The sequence below is a fragment of the Phyllostomus discolor genome, chromosome 11 (genome assembly GCF_004126475.2).
Source record: "Phyllostomus discolor isolate MPI-MPIP mPhyDis1 chromosome 11, mPhyDis1.pri.v3, whole genome shotgun sequence".
Taxonomy (NCBI): Eukaryota; Metazoa; Chordata; class Mammalia; order Chiroptera; family Phyllostomidae; genus Phyllostomus; species Phyllostomus discolor.
The window spans coordinates 69,439,221-69,461,670 of NC_040913.2; the positions used below are offsets into that span (position 1 = coordinate 69,439,221).

At 44.2% G+C, this 22,450-nt stretch overlaps 1 protein-coding gene and 1 non-coding gene across 12 annotated transcripts in view; both read left to right on the plus strand.

Annotated features, from left to right (window-relative positions):
- SLC20A2 (solute carrier family 20 member 2) overlaps positions 1-16,893 on the plus strand; it is a 98,990-nt gene extending 82,097 nt beyond the window's left edge. For all 11 annotated transcript variants that reach the window (XM_036011546.1, XM_028526259.2, XM_036011542.1 and 8 more), the window contains 4 exons: positions 808-1,396; positions 7,669-7,854; positions 8,943-9,027; positions 15,370-16,893. In XM_036011546.1, the coding sequence (XP_035867439.1) occupies positions 808-1,396; positions 7,669-7,854; positions 8,943-9,027; positions 15,370-15,534 (1,025 nt within the window). In that variant the 3' untranslated portion in view covers positions 15,535-16,893. The remainder of the gene's footprint in view (positions 1-807; positions 1,397-7,668; positions 7,855-8,942; positions 9,028-15,369) is intronic.
- Positions 16,894-21,699: 4,806 nt separating this feature from the next.
- LOC114509010 lies at positions 21,700-21,830 on the plus strand. Its single transcript, XR_003685580.1, has one exon. It is a non-coding gene; the product is annotated as a small nucleolar RNA SNORA31 (small nucleolar RNA).
- Positions 21,831-22,450: the final 620 nt, after the last annotated feature.

The window sequence follows — 22,450 nt, forward strand, 5'->3', positions numbered from 1 at the left end:
GAGGGCCGGCTTATCCAGCTTAACAAGGAGCCTTCCTCGGGAAAGACACAGAGGGAAAGCTAAAACCGGAACCACGGCAGTCTCCCACCGGAGAATCACAAAACCTCAGAAAACAGCAAGACTGTTCTGGGGGTGTCCTTTGGTCCCATGACATTTGAGGATGATGATGGGCGAGCGCCAGCCTCTGCCAGGCCTGTCAGGGCAGCTTCCCACCTCCCTGCCAGGTGGGGCCCTGGTACCCACTCTCCTTAGACGTGGTCTCCGATGTGGCCCGGAGGAAGCAAGCTGACTTTGCCCCACAGACCTGACAGACACTGCCTCTGAGAGTCATGGCTGGCCTTTTAAGGAGCACCTAGAATAGCTGTGTCACAGTAAGCTGGGTTTGCCCTTATATATCACATTTTCTAAAATAAGTCCCTTATAAACTGGATTTTGCCCCATATGTATGAAGTTTTCTAAAATACATCCCTTATAAGGATTCTCCCTTTATCGATTACTAGAAATTGTGAAGAATGCTGTAGTAATTTCTGGAAGACACTTTTTAGAACTTAAATCACATTATTTAAGAAATACCATATTATTAGTTTAACCCTTTTATAGTATGTCTCCAAGTTTCTTTTTTATTTCATTCGTATTACGTGTCCTTTATAGTCAATTCAGAAAATAGGGGTGTGGGGAAACCCTGCGTCACTCGTAATGACCCAGCCTCGCTGAGACTGCCGTTGTGAGACAGTGGGGAGTACTTCCTTGTAGACGGGACTTGCGTCCAGAAGGCTAGAAAGTGATGCCTCTCGTAACCCTTTCCAGGAAGGGCGCTTTCCATGACTCACGGCTCTGTGAAATCGCCCATCTCCAACGGCACGTTCGGCTTCGACAGCCACAGGAGGAGTGACGGGCACGTGTACCACACGGTGCACAAGGACTCGGGGCTCTACAAGGACCTGCTGCACAGAATCCACACGGACCGGGGCCCCGACGAGCGGCCCGCGCAGGAGAACAACTACAGGCTGCTGCGGCGGAACAACAGCTACACTTGCTACACCGCGGCCATCTGCGGAATGCCGGTCCACTCGACTTTCAAAGCCGCCGACGCGGCTGCACCAGAGGACAGTGAAAAGCTGGTGGGTGACACCGTGTCCTATTCTAAAAAGAGACTTCGCTATGACAGCTACTCAAGCTACTGCAATGCAGTAGCCGAAGCGGAGATAGAGGCAGAGGAGGGAGGTGTGGAAATGAAGCTGGCGTCTGAGCTGACCGATCCTGACCAGCCTCGAGAGGACCCTGCAGAAGAAGAGAAAGAAGAGAAAGACACCGCCGAGGTCCACCTTCTGTTCCATTTTCTGCAGGTCCTTACTGCCTGTTTTGGGTCCTTTGCACACGGTGGCAATGATGTGAGGTAAGGATGTCAGTTGTTGGACAAGAGCGTTGAGGGTCTGCCACATGCCAGGCACTATTCTGGGCGCTGGGATACAGCAGCAAACAACACAGAAGTCCCTGCCAGTCATGGTGGGGGTGGGGCACAGACAGTAAACAAATAAATGAAGTAGTGTGTGTGATAGACTAAACAGTGATAAATGTTCGAGGGGAAAATAAGCCGGAAAGGGGGTTGGGACTGCTAGAGACTGCACGGTTAGATAGGCTGCTCAGGTAAGGGTTCGCTAAGTGAGAGCTGAAAGGGTGAAGGGATCCGGCCATGTGAACACCTGCAGGAAAAGCATTTCAAGAAGAGGGAACATCAGGTGCAAAGGCCTGAGGTAGGAATATGCCTGGTGTATTCTAGGGAGAGCAGCGAGGCCACAGAGGGAGAGTGTAGACTGTAAGGCTAGCAGGTCATGGAGTCCTGGCATGTGTAGGAAATATGTATGGATATGTAGAGAGCCCCCACTGCCTTTCCCAGTTGGATAGTTAGTGACAGGTTGCTTGATTTCCCCAAAGCCTCAGTATCCCAATCTGTAAAACGGGGGTAAAATTAATACCAACCTCATAGGGCTTTCATGAGGATTAAGTGAGATGCTTTATAAATGTGCTTAGGACAGTGTTCCTTCTATAATCAGTTTCTATACATTTTCACTATTACCATTATTATAATCTTTATGCAGGGCCAGTATTCCCGTCCAGATCAGGAAGACGTGCTATTGTTGCATTTTAGTTAGTGACACCCCGCTTTCAGCCGTGGCTTTCTACACACTGCCTGTCCGCCTGTGAGTGCATTCTGGTCTTTTTTTAAGGAGCCTTTCCACCAGACAAGAAGCCCGGACACCTCTTGTTCTGCTCAGTGTTAGACGGGTCTTGCCGTGTTGTTTCCTTTAAGGCGTCGTGTTTGGTCCTGCTTTCATTTTTGACCGCCCGTCCCCAGGCCCACCCCGCTTCCTCCTCCTCTGTGTCAGGCATTCTTTGCTGAAGGCCTGGTACTGAGGATGTGTTGTGAGTTGGGTCCCCGGCCTTCAGGAGGTTAAATTCCAGTTAGGGAGATAGAAATACGTATAGATGGGAAAGTAAAAACTACCCCAAAACAGCATTTCCAGGCCAAAGGAAGAGTTTAGGAGGTACCTCCTACAGCTGACCAGAGTTGAGAGCACTTGCTTACCGTTTGGGGCTGGTGTTGAGGCTTTCGCATAGGGATGTGGTCTGATAACAGCGGTGTTCTAGGAACAATATCGTGACAGTGAAGAGGGGCCTCTATTCCTCCAGCACATGTTACTAGATTTCTACCCGGCCTCAGAGCCGAGCCATTTGTAACTTATTCTGATCCTCCTCCAGGGATCAGAGGTTATCAGTGGTATCGTCAAATACAGGGAATTGGAATCTCAGAAATGTGGCAGTTCTTGCCCGGGGTAACACAGCCGGAGAGAGGCGGGGCTTGAGAGCCGGTCCCATGTGACTCCCCACCCACATTCTGTCTCCTCGGAGCCCAGACTGGGACCGGAGGAGGAGACTGGGGCTACAGAAGCCATTGGAGCCTGTGTGTAGTTCTGCACAGAAGGAGCTTGGGAGTTGTCGCTACATCCTAAAAACAAGTGAAAACCTGGACAGACTGAAACATCAACAACTGTTTTTTGGGCCCAGAAGAGAGAGGAGGACACAGGGCAAACCCCTACCCCCAAGAGTGGAGATACATTCAACTCCAGAGAGGCTCGGAGGAGAGGCTCCTGAGCGGGGACTGCTGTGGGAACCAGTGCGCACAGGAAAACCCGAACGCTAACAGGAATTCCCACAGGCGCAGTGGAGACGAGTCTGAGAGTTTAAAGACTCCAGGGGGACCCAGGGCTAGAAATAGTTAAAAAAGAACAACTGATGCACTAAGAAGGGAGAGAAAAAAGAATCATGAAAAATATTCAGTTAAGACAAAATAGAACAAAGAACAAGGGTAACAAGTAGAAAAAAGTAATAAATATGATAGATATTAGTCCAGGTATGTCAAAATCACTTCGAGGGTCAGTCTACATGTACCAGCTAAAAGACAGAGATTATCAGACTGGATCAAAAAACAAGACCTAACTGTATGTTGCCTATAAGAAACCCACTTTAAAGACACATACAGGTTAAAAGTAAGTGGAAGGAGGAAAATAGGCTAACACCAATTTAAAAAAGCAGAAGTTGCTAACCATATTAATTTTGGACAGAGCAGACAGGGACAGATCCAGCAGGCGGGGTGTCAGTAAGGATGTGTAGTTGAACTCAACAACACCGTCAGTCAACTGTATATTATTTACTTTTATAGATTTCAACAACAGGAGAATTCACATTCTTCTCAAGCTTGCATGAAACATTCAGCAAAACAGACCATAAAACATACCTGAATGCATTGAAAAGAATAGAAGTAACACAATGTCTGCTGTCAGACCACAATGAAATTAAGCCACAAATCAATGAAAGAAAGGTAATTGGAAAGTTGCAAATATGTGGCAATCACATAACACACATGTAAATAACACATGGATCAAAGAAATATTAAGAGAAATTTTTGAATATTTTAAACTAAATGGAAATAAAAACATAAATATTTGTGGGATACAGCAAAACAGGCTTAGAGGACAGTGTATAGCATTGAATACATTTATTAGGAAATAATAAAAAATCCATAATCTAAATATTCATCCTAGCAAACTAGAAAATAAAGCAAACCAAATCCAAAGTAAGAAGAATAAAAGAAATAATAAGAGATGAAACTGAAATCAGGAAACCCATAGAGAAAATCAATGAAACCACAGATTTTTTTAAGATCAATAAAGTTGATAAGCTTCTAACCAGGCTAAATGAGAAACAAAAGAGCAAGATCACAAGTTACTAGTAACAGGAATGAAAGAAGAGACATCACTCTAGATCCTGTGGACATTCAAAAGATAAAGCAGTACCCCTGCCCACACATTTGATGATGAAGATGACATTGGACCAATTCCTTGCATTAAACAATCTGTCAAAACTCACACAAGAAGAAATAGACCATCTGTATAGGCCTATATCTGTTAAAGAAATTAAATCAATAATTAATAGTCTTCCAAAACAGCACCAAGGTTTACTTATGAATTTTAGAAGACAATATTTAGAAGACAACATTTTAGAAGACAATATACCAATTCCCTGCAAGCTCATGCAGAGGATAGATGCACAGAGACTGCTTCCTAACTCAGTTTCCTAACTTACACAGTTATAAGGCCAATGCTATCCTATTCCCAAAACTGGTCAAAGATATTAAAGGAAAAGAAAACTACAGAACAGTATCTCTCATGCACACAGATGTAAAAGTCCTCAACAGAGTATTAGGAAAGTGAATCCAACAGAGTATAAAATAATTATACAGCACAACCAAGTGAAATTTATTCCAGGTATGCAAGGCTGGTTGAACATACAAAATTCAATTAATGTCATCCATCAAATGTAAAACAAGAAAAGTCACATGATCATGTCAATAGATTTAAAAAAAAGCATTTAACAAAATCTACCACCTATTTATGATTTAAAAAAATAAACCTTCAATAAACTAGAAATAGAGGGGAACATCCTCAATTTGATAAAGAATATCTCCAAAAAACCTACAACTAACATCATATTTAATGATGAGAAACTTGGCTTGCCCACTAAGGTCATGGGCCAGTCAGGGATGTCCCTTTTTATCACTCCTTTTCAACACCTTACTGAAGTTCTAGCTAATGCAATAGGACAAGAAAAGGAAATAAAAGGTACACTGATCAGGAAGGAAGAAATAAAACTGTCTTTGTTCGCAGATGACATGGTTGTCTATGTAGAGAATCTGAAAGAATCAACAAAACCTTCTGAAACTAAGAAGCAATTATAACAAGGTTGCAGGATATAAGGTTAATATACAAAAATCACTTCTGTACATGTCAACAATGAACAGGTAGAGTTTGAAATTTAAAACACAATACTGCTGCTTTTCGGCCACAGCTGTCATCTTTCAGTAATTCACCACAATGACTAACACAAAGGAAAAGGAAAAGGGGAGGCACCATTATGTTCTCTAGGCCTTTTGGAAAACGTGGAGTTGTTCTTTGGCTACCTACATGCGGATCTACAAGAAAGGTGACATTGTAGACATCGGGGGAAGGGGCACTGTTCAAAAAGGAATGCCCCCTGGGGTGAAGGAAGGTATAAGGGGACTAAATGGTCATGGAAAAATATATAATAAAGATTACATTAAAAAAAAAGAAGTGCCCCACAAATGTTCCCCTGGCAAAACTGGAAGGGTCCACAGTGTCACCCAGCATGTGGCGGGCACTGTTGTCGACAAACAAGGGCAAGATTCTTGCCACGAGAACTAATGTGTATGTTGAGCATATTAAGCGCTCTAAGAACCGAGATAGCTGCCTGAAACGTGTGAAGGAAAATGATGAGGAAAAGAAGGAAGCCAAAGAGAAGGGTACCTGGGTTCCGCTAAAGCGTCAGCCTGCTCCACCCAGAGAAGCGCCCTTTGTGAGATCCCATGGAAAGGAGCCCGAGCTGCCGGAACCCATTCCTGGTGAAATCATAGCGAGATAAGTGTAAAAAAATGAAAGACTCTGCACCGTTAAAAATGTTTCTGTTAATTGAGTGGAAGTGTGGTCTCCCTCCCCCACAAAAAAATATTTAAAGGAAACTCTGTGTCCTGAAAAGAATAAATAAAAAATACAACACAATATTATTTACATTAGCATCCCCCAAAATGAAATACTTAGGTATAAATGGAACAAAATATGTAAGGATCTATCTACGTGTGGAAAACTACCAAACTGATGAATGAAATCAAAGAAGAACTAAATGAATGGAGAGATTTTTCATGTTCAAGGTGAGGAAAACTCAATACTGTCACGTTGTCCATTCTTCCCATCTCGGGGATGTTGATGGTGAGGGAGGCCGTGCCTGCGTGGGAGCAGGGATTATATGGGAATCTCTGCACCTCACTTCGGTTTTGTTGTGAACCTTAAATTGCTCTAAATGAATAATGTCTTAATTACAAATTTGGAAAAGAAAAAAGACAGCTGTAGCTTCTCCCCAAAAAGTCAGTGGGCGGCTACCCAGGGCCTGAGAGATGGGAGCAGGCTCGGGGAAAGGACATGAGCCCCTGGGTCGCTGCCTAGCTCCAGCCCGGATCCTGCCTCCTGCTGGTGACGCGACTTCAGTGTCCGGTTCTTTGTCGGTGAAGTGGGAGTGACAGCGCCTAGTTTGCAGGGTGGTGTGAGGACTAGCGATTAGCAATGTTCGTGGCCCCACCGTGTGGGACTCGACACGGCCGGCCATAACTGGTAGCTCATCTTAGTGGCAGTGCTGACAGTGAAAATGGAAGGAAACAGAGGGAAAAAAAGGAGTAGAAAGAACTTGATTTGTGTGTCCACTTCTTGTGATTTTTCAGTACAATATCTCTAAAAAGCTACCATAATAAGTCCCATGCGTGTCAAGGTGGCTACTATAGGCCCTGGGCGGGGAGCTCAGTTGGTTAGAAGGATATCCCGACGCACCAAGGTTGCAGGTTGTATCTACTTTATGATCCGGCAGTCCCACTTCTGGCTATTTACCCAAAGGAATTGAAAACAGGGACTCAAAGAGATATTTGTACACCCATATTTATTGCGACATTATTCACAATAGCCAAGAGGCGGAATGTCCGTCAGTGGATAAAGAAGATGTGGTGTATGCACACAGTGGAATATTTAGCCTTAAAATAAGGAAGGAAATTCTAACTCATGCTACAATGTGGATGAATCTTGAGAATATGCTGTGTGAAATAAACCAGTCTCAAAAGACAGATACTGTGTAATCCCACTTATATGAGGTACCTGGAGTGGTCAAGTTCATAGCAACAGAGAGCAAGGTGGTGGTTTCCAGGGGCTGGGGGCAGGGGGAAAGGGAATTATCGTTTAATGGCTGTAGAGTTTTAGCTTCACAGAATGAAAAAGTTCTGGAGTGCTATTTTACAATAATGTGAATATACTTGACACTATTGAACCGTACACTTAAAAATGGCTAAAATGGTAAGTTTTCTGTTATTTTTTTACCACAATGAAAAAAATTAATAAATCTTTTTCATTACCACTGGATTCCATAGGCAAGCCACAGCTACAGTGAGAAGGGCTGTTCTCAAGACTCAGAAGTCACTGCATTTGTGTGCAGTGCTGTCTGTCTGTCTGTCCGTACAGCGTTTGTGTAACCCATCTACTTTATTCATCCCCCCAGTAATGCCATCGGTCCCCTGGTAGCTTTGTGGCTGATTTACGAACAAGGTGCAGTCCTGCAAGAAGCATCCACGCCTGTCTGGCTGCTGTTTTACGGAGGAGTCGGGATTTGCACAGGGCTCTGGGTGTGGGGCCGAAGAGTGATCCAGACCATGGGGAAGGACCTCACTCCTATCACGCCGTCCAGGTAAGCCAGGGGCTGCAGGCTGGACCGGCAGGGCCGGCCCTTGGAGGCCGTGCAGAGTCGATAAGTCTGAGCCCTCTCGTGCTGCTGTCATGCCCTGGCCCCTCAGCACAGCCACTCTGCAGCTGGAGTCACAGTGAGGAGGGGCAGAGGGTAAGCAAACCCCACCTTCGCTGGCCACCCATCATGGCCCTCCCCTGGGCACTCTTGGGCCCCCGTCCACTGTGGCATTGAGATAAGTGAGATAAAACTAGAGGGTGGGAACATGGAAGGAAGGGGAAGCTGAAGCAGAGCAGGAGGGAAGAGAAAAAGAACCACCTGGCAGCCCCCCATCTTCTCCCACTGGTGGTCTTGCCCAGCGTGAGCTCCTGAGAGCAAGTGGCGAGCAAGGGTGTGCCTTTCCCGAAGATTCTCTGCCACACCAGCTCCCCCTGCTGGAGGGAAGCAGCTCTCACCGGCCACCCCTCTGGGGCTCCTGGGCACGTCCTCGCTCTGGCAGCCGCTGCCCTCTGCGGTGGGGTCCCACTCATGTGGTCGCCGCCGTCCTGTTGTCCTTTTTTTCTGGTCTTTAGGTAGATTGGGGGTTAAATAACAGACTCACGGGAGAGTTTTAGAAGGATACAATGAAAAGTTGGAACTACCTATTGTAATATTTTTCCCCTCTTGATATTAATTTTAATAATTCTTTTATAAAATTGACTTCACAAAAAATTAGTAATCTGAGAAAATTCACTTTTTGGTAGTAAGAACACATTTTAAAAATGAGAGTATAGTTTTTTGTATGCCACTTTAAAAATGACAAGTGACCATTTTTTACACAGCAGGAATTTCTGACCCACTTACAACAGTGTGTGGGTTTTGAAAACATTCCAGAAAAATAAGGCTCTTCGGGGCTGCAAACAGTGCAATGCAGAGCCTTGGTGTGAATCGTTGTCATTGTACAGCAGTTGCTTGTTCTGTTCGCATCATCTGGCCCTGCCAGAGGCTGACAGTCGATTCAAAGGAGGTTGTGGGGAGACTTTGGCAGCCCTGGGGTGTCCGTGGGGCCGATACAAAGGGCGCCTGTGATGTGTCTCCTGTCTCCCCCACAGCGGCTTCACCATCGAACTGGCCTCCGCGTTCACGGTGGTGATCGCCTCCAACGTGGGGCTTCCCGTCAGCACCACGCACTGCAAGGTAGGCCCCTGCCGTGTCGTCCTTCCTCCAGGCAGCCAGGACAGGTCCACAGTCACCCAGTGACTCTGGGAAGAGCTTGTCGCATGCTCTGTGTTGTTGTTAGTTAGTGAAAAACATCACCTCCCGGTTTGCTGGGAGTGCTCAGTCAAGCATTGTTGGACGTGGGGGCGTTTGCTTTTCTCGGACTGTCCCCCTCACCCCTCGAAGTGCGACGCCTGTGGTCATGAGCACTTGGCGTTTCCGTGCATGCCTGGCAGCGCTTCCCCTCCTTCGATGTGTGCTTCACACTGTCCATGAGTCCTGTTTCTCTCTCATTGTTCCCACAGTGGGTTGTGCACTGAAGTCATGTGTGCGCTAACCACATTCGTAGGCTCAATTGGGGGCATGCCACTCAGTTCCAGCCCATGGCAGGGGACTGGGAGTTGACAGTGGAGCTCGAGATAAGCAGAACCATCTCAGTGGAATTGTAAGACATGGTCGTTTCAGTTCTTTTTCCTTATATGATGGTCAGAGTGCCTGCACTGCCTTCGGGTAAATCCAAATGAGGGTTAATGCGTAATGCTGCTCACTGCCAGGGGCTCTAAACCTCAGGGCTGTGCAAGACGGAATTCCTTGCTGCAGGGTGGAATGTTGGAGCTAAGGAAACTTGAAGATAATGAAGAGGAGACGGGCTTTGTGAGCGTAAGGCAGTTATCCACCATCACTCACGGTGGAGCCAGGACTAGAACCCAGGTCTAATAACCCAGATCTGGAAAATTCTGAAACATCTCATAATGGGTCACCTATAGACAAAAATAGTCCCTAACTTCAACAAAGCAAAAGTCACCTGCAGATTTTTTTTTCCCCGCTTGTATCATACAAGAAAATCTCCTTTGGCCCTGGCTGGTGTGGCTCAGTGGATTGAGTGCCAGCCTTCGAACTAAAGGGTCACTGGTTCAATTCCCAGGCAGGGCACATGCCTGGATCCTCAGTTGGAGGCATGTGAGAGGCAACCACACATTGATGTGTCTCTCCCTCCCTCCTTCCCCTCTCTCTAAAAATAAATAAAATCTTATTTTTAAAGTAGAACTCCTTTGTACCTGCTGTGTGGGAGGTACTGTTTTAAACACCAGTGACCAACCAACCATCATCTACATTTACACACAATTTAAAAACTCCAGCCAGCATGTTCATAAGCAGATGCGAAGGACTCTGTGCTTCAGATACGAAGGCCAGGCAGCGTTTGTGGGGGTGCTTGTAGTGGGCCAGCTGAGCAAGCTGGAGCGCTACAGCACGTGGAATCAGCCTCATTGGAGCGGTTTTCATTTTGTTTTGTTTTCCTCTTTCCTTCTGTTTTGCTAACAAATATAGAATAACTTCAGCTTCCACTAATTTCAGTATAAAAATTACTTCCACTGACTGAGTCTATACCAAGTGTGCCAGGCACTGTGTTTAGTGCTTTATATGGGGATGGGCAAAAGTAGGTAAATTACCAGCCATCATTACTTAAAAGATACATCATAAGTAAGGATGTGAAATAATAACAACAGTAAGAAGGACAAATAAATAATATAATAAATAGTAAATAAATAATACAAAATAAACTCTGCTACGTGTGCTCACATCTATAAGCCTCCTTTTGCCCACCCCTGTATGTGCAAAATGTCTTTTAGTCCCCACGGCCACCCTTTGAAGTTGTTCCTGGCATTCCCAATTCACAGACAAGAAAACGGAGGCTCCCGAGTTCAGTCGCTTTCCCAAGGTCATGCATTCAGCATGTGATAGAGCCATCAGACCATCACCTCCTGCTGTGTACCTCCTGGTCATCATAATCATAATCGTGGTAACCAGTCACGACTAAGATGCGTGGGGCAGTTACTCTGCTGGGCACCGTTTTAGGTGCACCGTGAATAATTGCTTAGTGCTCCCTCAGACCTTTGGAGGCGAGTGCTCACGTTGCCCCCGTGTTACCGAAGCGTGAGAGGTTAACCCACTGGTCCAGCATGTTGACACGATCAGCGAGCAGCCCAGCACCTGCTCTCCAGCGCTCTGCCCAGCCACCTCTCCAGTACAGAGGAGGGAGGCAGGAAAGGCAGGTGGTGTCCCTTGCCGTACTCCAGCTGTTGTTACTTTTCTAATGGCGGTTATTTAAAAATCCCAAAAGAGCACGTGTTCACTGAAGCATGTCAAGCACCACCACGTGGAGTGAACAGTGAGCACCTTCCTCCTCACTCCACCTCAGCTTCAGTTCACTGTGATGCGTGGGAGCCCAGAGGAAATGCGTGTTACTAAATATATTCTTTCCCCAGGAAACGGGGCTTGAACTTTTCTGTAGGCATAAATAGTCTTTTGGGCTGCTTGAAAATAAGCATTACACTGTCTTTTTTAATGATCAGCCCTGCATTTGGGGAAGTCTAGTGAAGGCAAACTGTTTTTTTAAAAGATTTTATTTATTTTTTAAAGAGGAGAAGAAAGGGAGAAAGAGAGGGAGAGAAACATCAGTGTGTGGTTGCCTCTCACATGCCCCCAACTGGGAACCTGGCCCACAACCCAGGTATGTGCCTTGACCTGGGAACTGAACCAGTGACCCTTTGGTTCACAGGCCGGTGCTCAATCCACTGAGCCACACCAGCCAGGACGAAGGCAAACAATTTTATACCAGTTGAAAGGTCTCAGGAAAAAACAGCCCAAGTTTGGTTTTTCTTCGTTGTTATTGTTACTTACCAAACTATATTCATAAGCTAACCTATACTGCTCTATAGAGTGAAGTGTTATAACCAAGACTGCTAATTTTGCTAATAACGCTAAATTCTATAACGCAATATGATAAAAATTAGAAGTATAAAATACCTATAAAAACTACATTCTTATGTAGTTATCTTTAAATGTCATTTCCCCAGTATTTTTATTCATACTAAAGTAAGGAGGTGCTACTAAGGATTTATATCCAGTTTGTACGGGACCTTAGTGAATCAGTGTGTTATCGCCACCCTAAAAGAGCTGTATGAATCATGTGATAGGTTTTGTGTCCTTAGAGCTGCAGATGAGTGTTAGAATAGCTCGTCGGCACTAAAACAAGTTACCTTAACATGGGATCACAGTGGGCGTCACCCATCAATGAGGCTCAAGACAGAGCTCAGCTTGCATTCCAGTCCGTTTGTCCAGTGTCACTGACCATGGACCTCTGGACAAAGCCCAGAGCTAGTCACTACAGCAGTGAGAGGCCGGGGCCCTGGCTCTCGGTAGTGGGCAGTGGACAAAGACGCTCCTTCAGATCCAGAGGACCGGAGTGCTAAGAAGAGTTCACAGGTGCCATCCCCCCGTGACACACCATTGTACCCGGTGTTGCGTCTGCTCTCAGCAGCCCCCAGACAGCAAATGCGGGAGACGTGAGATGGCGTTAGGAATGAGGCCCCATGTGAGTGAAGCTGTGAATCTGGAAACATTCAGATTGTCAACGTCCACATAGAATCGTAACAATCCCATCAGGTTTTCCATATAATTAGGCCCTGTGTTTGATTTTTCTGCCTCTCTGCTTCCTCTCCCACCTACTTGTTAGGCACTGACAGCAATAGTTTCCATTAGAAGGTGGGCAAACGTTGGGAACTTGGCAGGAAAGAAAGGTGGAAACTATTGTGTACAATGAGCTTCTTTAACTTATCTGGGTAGATGTCATTTACTCATGTTTCCTCCTAAGTGTACCAGCATTTAATACAGATGGTCCTCTGTGAGCTCTTTAATAGGACATCAGAGTGGGGTTATCCAAAATGTTCTAATTCCGTATCGAGGTGGTTTGGGATTATTCCTTTCTGGGAATTAACCACATTGTTCATCTCTATTGGTGATACAGGTGGTCACTCAATCTGCCTTTGGATCTGGAATAGCTTATAGGAAACACTACTGATTTAAAGTTTAGGGTTCTAATTTCTAATTTAATTTTCTAATTCTTGCCCTCTGGTCCCCCTACTTCTCAGTAACTTTATTGCTGTCAGTGCCTGATGATGACCTTAGGCTGGGAACACTCAGCTTCCTCGGGGGGAGGCGAGAACACAGGGAGGACGATGTCGTGTGTGTGTGTGTGTGTGTGTGTGTGTGTGAGAGACGCGCTGGGATTGGGTGGGAAATGCCAGTTCTCCTCCAACACAGCCCCAGCCGAATTTGGTTTTTACAGCTTTACAAAATGAACCTTAATTTGCTAGGTTAAATTAGCAAGAACATAAAATGATCTAAAAAGAAAAGATTATGGATGACCTTGTATCTTTGCATCTGTTTGTAAAACTATTTGGCAGAAGGTACTGAGGCCAAATAGAATGGACTAGGAAACAGAGAGGTCGTCCTCGAAGAGACATGCTGGGTGAGGCGTTGGTGACTCATCTTGCAACCAATGCAGTGAAGGTCTCAGTGCTAAGTCTTTAGCAGAATGGGAGAGGGGTCTGATGAGAGGCAGTGTATTTTAATGGTATGAAAATATTTCTTTATAGACTGTGGCAAAATGTTAAAAACTGGTGAATTTTGGCAAAGGGTGTATGGAAGTTCTTGCAGCTTTTCTCTAAGTTTCATATTATTTCAAGGTGTTTTTAAAATGCCCCCTTTAACAAATAATCCCTCTCAAGGCACATTTTTTGAAGCCCAACTATGAGCTGCGTGACTGAACATGTTAGTCATGAAACTGTTGGGAATAGGGAGAAACGGGAAGCGCAGTGGAAACGGTTAGATGAGTGCAGGCACGCCCACTGAACGCGCGTGCCTTCTGCGTGCTGGTCGTGATGGCTGTGAGTGCTGCGGGAAGACGCCTGGAAGCGTTGTAAAGAAAGGAAATGGTAGCACACCCTATTATTTACAAATAAAGGTATTTTTATAAAAATACTAGAAAGGAATAGATAAATATGACAGTAGTTGGGTTCTGGGTAATTGTCCCTATCCCCTATCACTCAAACTTGTCCTAATATTATCTTATTACCTTTATGCTTTAAAAAGTGTTCTGGGATAGGAGGGTGAGTAGAGGTAGAAGAGGGTGTGAGGGGGATAAATGGCAATAGAAGAAATATAATTACAAAATAAATAAAATGATAACAGGGAGAAAAGTGTTCTGCGAAAGGCAGGGGAAGAAGGTGGAGCGGAAACCTGAGTGTGCGCTCCTTAATCGAGGTCGTCTGGAGCGACTGGAGAGCGCCGCCGGCGTTCTGGGGAGACCTCGAGCGACAGGAAGAGTCGAATCTCAGAAGCTAGAGGGTCAACAAAATGTCCGATTAAGTACCTGCCTTTAAATACGCTGTGTTTTCGGCGTCCTTGTTTACTTCCACGAGCAGTTTAAAGTGTTGGGCTGTATTTATCCTGTGGTCAGACCACGGTTGCTGTGTGAGTCTCACGGCCCCTGCTGGTTCTGCAGGCTGCAGGCGTAAGCTGCAAGGGGCCTCCTTTATGGAGCTCTGCCAGAGTAGCCACCGGTCCCTGCTAAACTCCCCGAGCTTCCCCGGAGCCTGAGTGAGGTGTGAGACATTACAGGCAGTGCACTTTCTTAGGACTTTTAGGACACTTAAAGTGTCTTTTTTTTTCCTTTTTAGACTTTCAATAAACCATAAAATGGAGTGAAAGTTCATTTATAGAAAAATATTTGAATTAGTATTAATATTCTAATTTTCAAGTATCTCTGTTATGACTCTGTGAGGCTTTGATCGACAGTTTAGATTGAGTAATGTTTATGCTCCATTTTATTGTATTTTTTAAAATTAGCTCAAGTGCAAGGACTGCAAGGCAGTTTGAGAAAATGGAGAAACCCAGTTTAAAGTCAAGAGGCCTGAGTTCTAGTCCTCAGTCTGCCGTGATTCACGGTATCTGCTGGTGCCCCTGAGCCATCAAGGGCTCGGTTTTGTCCTCTGTAACATGAGCCACCGGGTCTCATATTCTCAAAGGTCTTCTCCAGCTCCAACATGTTGTGATGCTGTTATTCTAAGAGAATGGCAATTATTCATAATTGCCATTTCATTATGTGATCAAGCAGGTTCGCACACTGTAGTAAGCAATTTCCTACATGGGGAGTATTTAAAACAAGGGCATTCATAGTTTATAAGGTACAGAGGGCAGAGGAAATGTTTAGCTGGTTAAAGTTCCACTCAAATAGAGCAGAATATATAGGTGGGGAAGTGCATCAGATCTGTATACCAACTAGAATAATCCTGAAACAATTATACCTAAAAGCTACTTGATTTTAGAAGCTTTCAGCAAATTTAAGGGAAAGAATTGATTGGTAACTCTATAATGCAATTTAAAGACGACCCAGTTCACACTGGTCAGATGGAGACTTGGTGTCGTGCCTCCCAGCCTGCGGGCCTCCCCTCACTTTAACCGTCTGTGCTCCTGCAGGTGGGCTCTGTGGTGGCCGTGGGCTGGATCCGCTCCCGCAAGGCTGTGGACTGGCGCCTCTTCCGGAACATCTTTGTGGCCTGGTTTGTGACCGTCCCCGTGGCTGGGTTGTTCAGCGCTGCTATCATGGCTCTCCTTATGTACGGGGTCCTCCCCTATGTGTGATTTGTCCTCGTCCAACCGGTAAACAAGGGATAGTCCGGCGTGGGGATGTGTGGGAGGCGTGTACCCGCACGCCACACACGTCCACGCGTCCCGCCCACGCACGGGCTGTTTCTCACCAGCTTCTCCATGCTCCTTCAGGTGGCTCCAAACCACACTGCTCACCTAGGCGGTAGAGGCATCCTCCAGAGCTAACTTAACTACTGTACATAGTAATGTGCATTCAACTGGTATTGTGGTGATATAACGTGGTGCAGTTACTTATATATTAAATATATATATACTGTATACATAGAATAGGTAGCATTATTTCAAATATATTCAAAATGGGAGTGGAGGTAATTGCCTAGAATTCAATATTCAACAAATCTTTGTACATAGCGATTTCAGTGGCAAATTTTGAGAACCTTTTAAAAGGAAAGCCTAGTTGGGAAACGCTGTTTTTCCCATCGAACATACTGTAAGATGACTGAGATACAGGGTGGGTGGTACAAATCCGGGAAGGTGTGCGCACGCTGGAGTGCTATTGAATAATACTGGAACCGGAGTTCACAAGTGCTTTCACTGAGGAGTCTGTTCATATACTGTGTATTGGTTTGTAATATATGATAACTGCTTCTGTAAATACTTAAAAATGTAATTTTTTAATGGTGTGCGCTTCCCTTATACTTTTTTGATCAGAGAATTTTGGAAAGTACCAAAGAAGCAGGGGAATAGTTTGCCAGTATTATATTTTCATATTGTTTATCTCCCTTCCTCATGAACCCTGCCGTTACCTGGGCTGCAGCAAGACCACCGTGCTCTGGCCTGCCCGGAGCAGTGGGTGTGGCGAGGCACCATCCCCCTTCAGGTGCACGTCCCCCTTCCGTCCCCCCGCCCCCCCGCCCCTGCCACTGCTGCCACACGCCAGATGTTGGTCAGTCCCGCAGCGGCTGATCACTGTCGTCAGTGTAGAGAATGTACAGATGTTAAGGACACGTAATCAAGCACTACGTCTCAAGTCCAGTTCTAACTTTCACTCCTGTTCTCCCCTACATTCGGAAGAAAGGAATTCTTGTCTCAAACACTGAGGCGAGTCCTTTGACACTCTAGAAATTTGGTCTGGGGGAGGTTGAAATATCAGATAATACACTGGATTTGAGGATTTCCTTGAGGCCTTTACTTAGCTGAACATCTTGATGCTCTACTGTAGTCCCATTGGATTCTTTTTTGATAGTGGGAGGGAGGAAGTATGACTAATGTTAGAGCCTGAAACTATGGAAATGCTGCTAAAATTTTTATATTGACAGACATTTTCTCGGTACTTCATTGTGATTTTTCATTAATCAACCATATTAAATTTATAATAAAAAATCCCCTCAAGTTTGCCTCTGAAGTTTTTTTCTAAATACCAATATAATGTTTTTTTGGTCCATGGTTTCCACTACCATAAAAGCTATATAATTTGGTTACCTCTGTTTTTCAGATCACCTTTACCTTATTTGACTACTGTTATATGTTTGTGCAGAAAATATACCTGACAAGAAAAGGAAAGAATGACCCACACAGCTCAACATCCAGAAATCCCCACTGTTCACAAACGCATACATTGTTCCTTCAGTAATGAACTACCTGATGAAGGGGTTTCGCATTCTAAAGCTGGCCTGACTGCAGGGCAGAGGACCTAGCAGGAAAATGCACATCCTTTCTTCTTGGTTCAAACATCCAAAAACAAAACAAAAAGACAACTACTTGGAGCTTCAGAAGGAAACTTTTTCAGCCTCTGCAGGAGTCATGAGCTCCAGTTCCTTCCTGAGCCAGGAAGGTAACAGAAATGGGGAAAACTGGCCAGGTGTTAAAAGCTCTTCATCACACAGAAATTTTGCCCTTTCCATTGTTTAAAATGGCATTTTAGGCCTTTCATTTCTTCACTTACGATAAAACCATAGATTCAAGAAGTTCAGTTCTCTTCTGAATTTGTAAGAAAAATAACAGCATGGCAGTGACATAGTGGCAGTTTTTGCAAGCGGTGTCCTGGGAGAAGGACTGCCACCTGACCCGGCACAGCCCCAGCAGCGGGGTGGCAGAGGCCAGGCAGGCAAAGTGGGCTAAAGGTCGCTCACACCGAGTCTTCGAATGATGAAGCACCTGACTGTGTCACCAGCAGTGTGCAGAGAAGCCTGCCCACTGTTCCCCCCACCTCCCCTCCCCGTGAGGCCAGGCAGGTGAGTTCAGGGAGAGAACAGGTCACCTCCGAGGGGTGGAGGGGTGGGGACGCTGGTGGAGAGCTCTTCTGCCTGGGCCCTCTGAGAGTCTTTTTCTCTGAGTTAAACAACCTCTTCCTCTCAAAATCCAAACACTCCTAGACAAGGGTTAACTCCTGTGTCCCCGGCATCCTACTGAGGTTTTGTCACCAGATCACCCTGCTATGCATTAGACAGGTGTTTGGAGCCCGAAGGAGTTCCCTGGAGACTGCTGTCTTCCAGTGTCCGGGCTCCTCTCACGGTGGCAGAGTCTGCAGGGAGCACAGTCTGTCAGATGGAGCCTGAGCTCCAAAGACAAAGTTCTTTTACTTCATTTTATGCCTTTCCAAAGAGACTGACCTTCTGAGCAAATACGTAAACATTTATTCATTTTCAACAAAATAATTTAAAAAATAAGTCTTCCTTGTCTCCTCAGAATAGGCTGTAGAATAAAAATGAAAACCATTCCATGAAACAAAATGAAAGATAAAAATTGTATGAGTATGTCAATAGATGTAGAAAAAGCACCTGGCAAAATCCAGCATACATTTATGATAATAACTCTCATCAAAGTGGGAATAAAGGGAACAGACCTCAGCCTGGCCAGTGTGGCTTAGTTGGTTAGCACATCCTCCTGTAAACGGAAAGGTCGCAGGCTCCATTCCTGGTCAAGACACATGAGTGGGTTGCGAGTTTGATCCCTGGTTGGGGCGCATGCGAGAGGCAACCGAGCAATGTTTCTCACGTCAATGTTACTCTCCCACTCTCTTTCCCTCCCTTCCCCTATAAATAAATTATTTAAGAAGGGAACATACCTCAACATAATAAAGATCAGGAACAAGACAGGGATGTTCACTTTCACTATAAGTTCTAGCCATAGCAATCAGACAAGAAAAAGAAAAGGCATCCAGATTGGAAGGGAAGAAGTAAAACTCATTATTTGCAGATGATGTGATACTACTTGTAGAGAACCCTAAAGAGTCCATCAAAAAACTATTAAAATTGATAAGTTCTGGCCAAGATGGAGATGTAGGTAGAAACCCTTTGCTTCCTCTCCCAGCCAAAAGGAGGATAACAACCCATCTAAAATCAATAAACAACCAGAAGCACCAGAAAAATCAAACTGCATGGAACTCCGACAGCCAAAGAATTAAAGAAAAAATCAGCCAGAACAACCAGACCAGTAAGGCAGAAAAACCGAGGTGAGGCAGCTGAGGGGTGGGGCTGACTGCCGAGCTCAGCGGAGCTGCACAGGAGGGACTGACTTAAGGGGAAAACTGAGACTCAGAGCTGACTGTGGGCTGGGGTTGCTGCAGTGGGAGATACTTCCAGTCTGACTCAAGAGTCTGCTGGAAAGTGTGCTAGAGACAAGGAGTCAAGCTGCATTGCTCCCTCTCTGGCCCCTCCCCCACAGGCAGCGCAGCAAGGAGGGTTGCCCTGCCTGGGGGAATACCTAAGGCCCTGCCCCCTTACAACTTATCAGGTGCACCAAGACAAAGAAATATGGCCCAAATGAAAGAACAGAGCAATGCCTCAGAACTAAGTGATGAGGACATTGCCAACCTAACTGATGGAGAATTTAAAGCCCTGGTAATCAAAATGCTCACAGAACTGATTGAGCTTGGTCAAAAAATGAAAGAACAAATGAAAGATACCCAAAATGAAATAAAGCAAAATATTCAGGAAACCAACAGTGACAAGAAGGAAACCAGGATTCAAAGCAACGATTTCAAACAAAAGGAAGAAATAAACATCCAACTGGATCAGAACAAAGAAACAAGAATCCAAAAAAATGACGAGAGCCTGAGAACTCTCTGGGACAACCTGAAACGTTCCAACATCTGAATTATAGGGGTGCCAGAAGGAGAAGAGCAACAGCAAGAAATTGAAAACTTATTTGAACAAATAATGAAGGAGAACTTCCCCAATCTGGTGAAGGAAATAGACTTCTAGGAAGTCCAGGAAGTCCAGAGAATCCCAAAGAAGTTGGACCCAAAGAGGAACACACCAAGGCACATCATCATTAAGTCACCCAAGATTAAAGACACAGAGAAAATCCTAAGAGCAACAAGAGAAAAGGAGACAGTTACCTACAAAGGAATTCCCATAAGGTTGTCAGCTGATTTCTCAAAAGAAACCTTACAGGCAAGAAGGGGCTGGAAAGTATTCCAAGTCATGAAAGGCAAGGACCTACATCCAAGATTACTCTATCCAGCAAAGCTATCATTTAGCATGGAAGGGCAGACAAAGTGCTTCCCAGATAAGGTCAAGTCAAAGGAGTTCACCATCACCAAGCCCTTGTTGTATGAAATGCTAAAGGGACTTATCTAAGAAAAAAGATAAATATGAACAGTAGAATGACAACAAACCCATAACCATCAACAAATGAACCTAAAAGAAAAACAACAAAAACAAAAACTAAGCAAATAGCCAGAACAGGAACAGAATCAGAGAAATGGACATCACACAGAGGGGGGTCAGTGGGAAAGGGGAAGGGAGGAGTGGGGGTAGGGAGGTACAGGGAAGAAGCAGCATAATTAGTAGGCATAAAATAGATAGGGAAAGATAAAAAAGGTATAGGAAACAGAGGACTAAAGAACTTATATGTACAACCCATGGATGTGGACTAAGGGGAGCAGATGCTGGAGGGTTGGGGGGGGCGGGGTGGAGGGGGGATAGAGGGGGAAAATTGGGAAAACTGTAATAGCATAATCAATAAAAAATACTTTAAAAAACTATTAGAATTGGTGAATTAAGTAGCAGGATATCAAATACACAGAGGTAGGTTGCATTTTTATACACCAATAATGAACTGTCAGAAAGAAATTAAGAAAACAATCCCATTTACAACTGTATCCAAAAAAAAAAGTACCTAGGAATAAATTTAACCAAGGAAGTAAAAGACCTGTACTTGGAAAATTATAAGACATTGAAGAAAGATTGGAGATACAAATAAATGGAAGCATATACTGTACTCATGGATAGGAAGAATTAACATTGTTAATATGTTCACACTACACAAAGCAATATATAAATTCAGTGCAATCCTTATCAAAATACCAGTGGTGTTTTTTTAAATGCCACTTATTTTATTTATTTGTTTATTTATTTATTTAGAGAGGGGAAGGGAGCGAGAGAAACATCAGTCGGTTGCCTTTTGTACACACCCTGACCAGAGACTGAGCCCACAACCTAGGCATGTACCCCAAATGGAAATCAAACTGGCAAACTTTTGCTGTGCAGGACAACACCCAACCAGCTGAGCCACACTGGTCTTGGCCCAATGGCATTTTTCACACAACTAGAATAATCCAAAAATTTATATGGAATCACAAAAGACAAATAATCACAGCAATCATGAGAAAGAAGAACAAAGGTATCATGCTACCTGTTATCAAAATATACTACAAGGCTATAGTAATCAAAACAGAATGGTACTGGCATAAAACCAGACACATAGACGAATGGAACAGAATAGAGAGCCCAGAAATAAAGCCATGCCTATATGGTAAATCAACATATGACAAAGGAAGCAATGACATACAATGGGGTAAAGATAGTCTGTTCAATAAACTGTGTTAAAAAATGGGACAGATATATACAGAAAAAAGTGAAACTAGATCACCTTCTTACACCATACACAAGAATAACCTCAAAATGGATTAAAGACTTCAGTGTAAGACTTGAAACCATAAAACTTCTAGAAGAAAAGATAGGCAGTAAACACTGACATTTCTCAAAACAACATTTTTTTCCCTAATATATCTTCCTAGGCAAAGGAAACAAAAAAAGAAATACAAACAAATGGGACTACATCAAACTAAAAAGGTTTTGCACAGCAAAGGAAACCAACAAAACAAAAAAATCTGAATGGGAAAGAATACTCATCAAAGATACATCTGATAAGGAGTTAGTACCTAAAATTTATAAAGAACTCATACAACTCTTGCATCCACTGAGAGACCTTGAACAATCTAATGTTGTTCTTTTGGTTTGCACTAGGATGCGAAAAAAAAAAAATCCCTGCACTTTCTGTCTGTCTTTGTGGCAGACCAGATTGAATAGGGGACTACATCTGAAAAGAAAAAAAAAAAAAGAACTCATACAACTCAACACCAAAAAAACAATCCAATTAAAAAAATGGGCAGAGAACCTGAATAGACACTTCTCCAAAGAGGACATATAGATGGCCAGTAGACATGAAAAGATGCTCAACGTCACTAATCAGAGAAATGTAAACTAAAACCACAATGAGATATCACCTCACACTTGTCAGAATCAGTAAATCAACAAACAAACATTGTTGAGGATGTGGAGAAAAGGGAACCATAGTGACTTCAGGTGGGAATGAAGACTGGTGCAGCCACTGTGGAAAACAGAATGGAGGACACTCAACAAATTAAAAATAGAACTACCCATGACCTAACAATTGCATTTCTGTGTATATATCAAAAAGCCCCTAAAATACTAAATTTGAAAAGGTATATGCACTACTGTGTTCATTGCAGCATTATTTACTGAGATATGGAAGCAACCCAATTGCCCATCGATAGATGAGTGGATTAAAAAAAGTGGTGGTACATAGATATATACACACACAGTGGAATATTACTTGGCCATTAAAAAGAATTAAATCTGCATTTCTGACAACATGGATGGACCTAGAGGGTATTACATTGAAGTAAGACTGAGAAAGA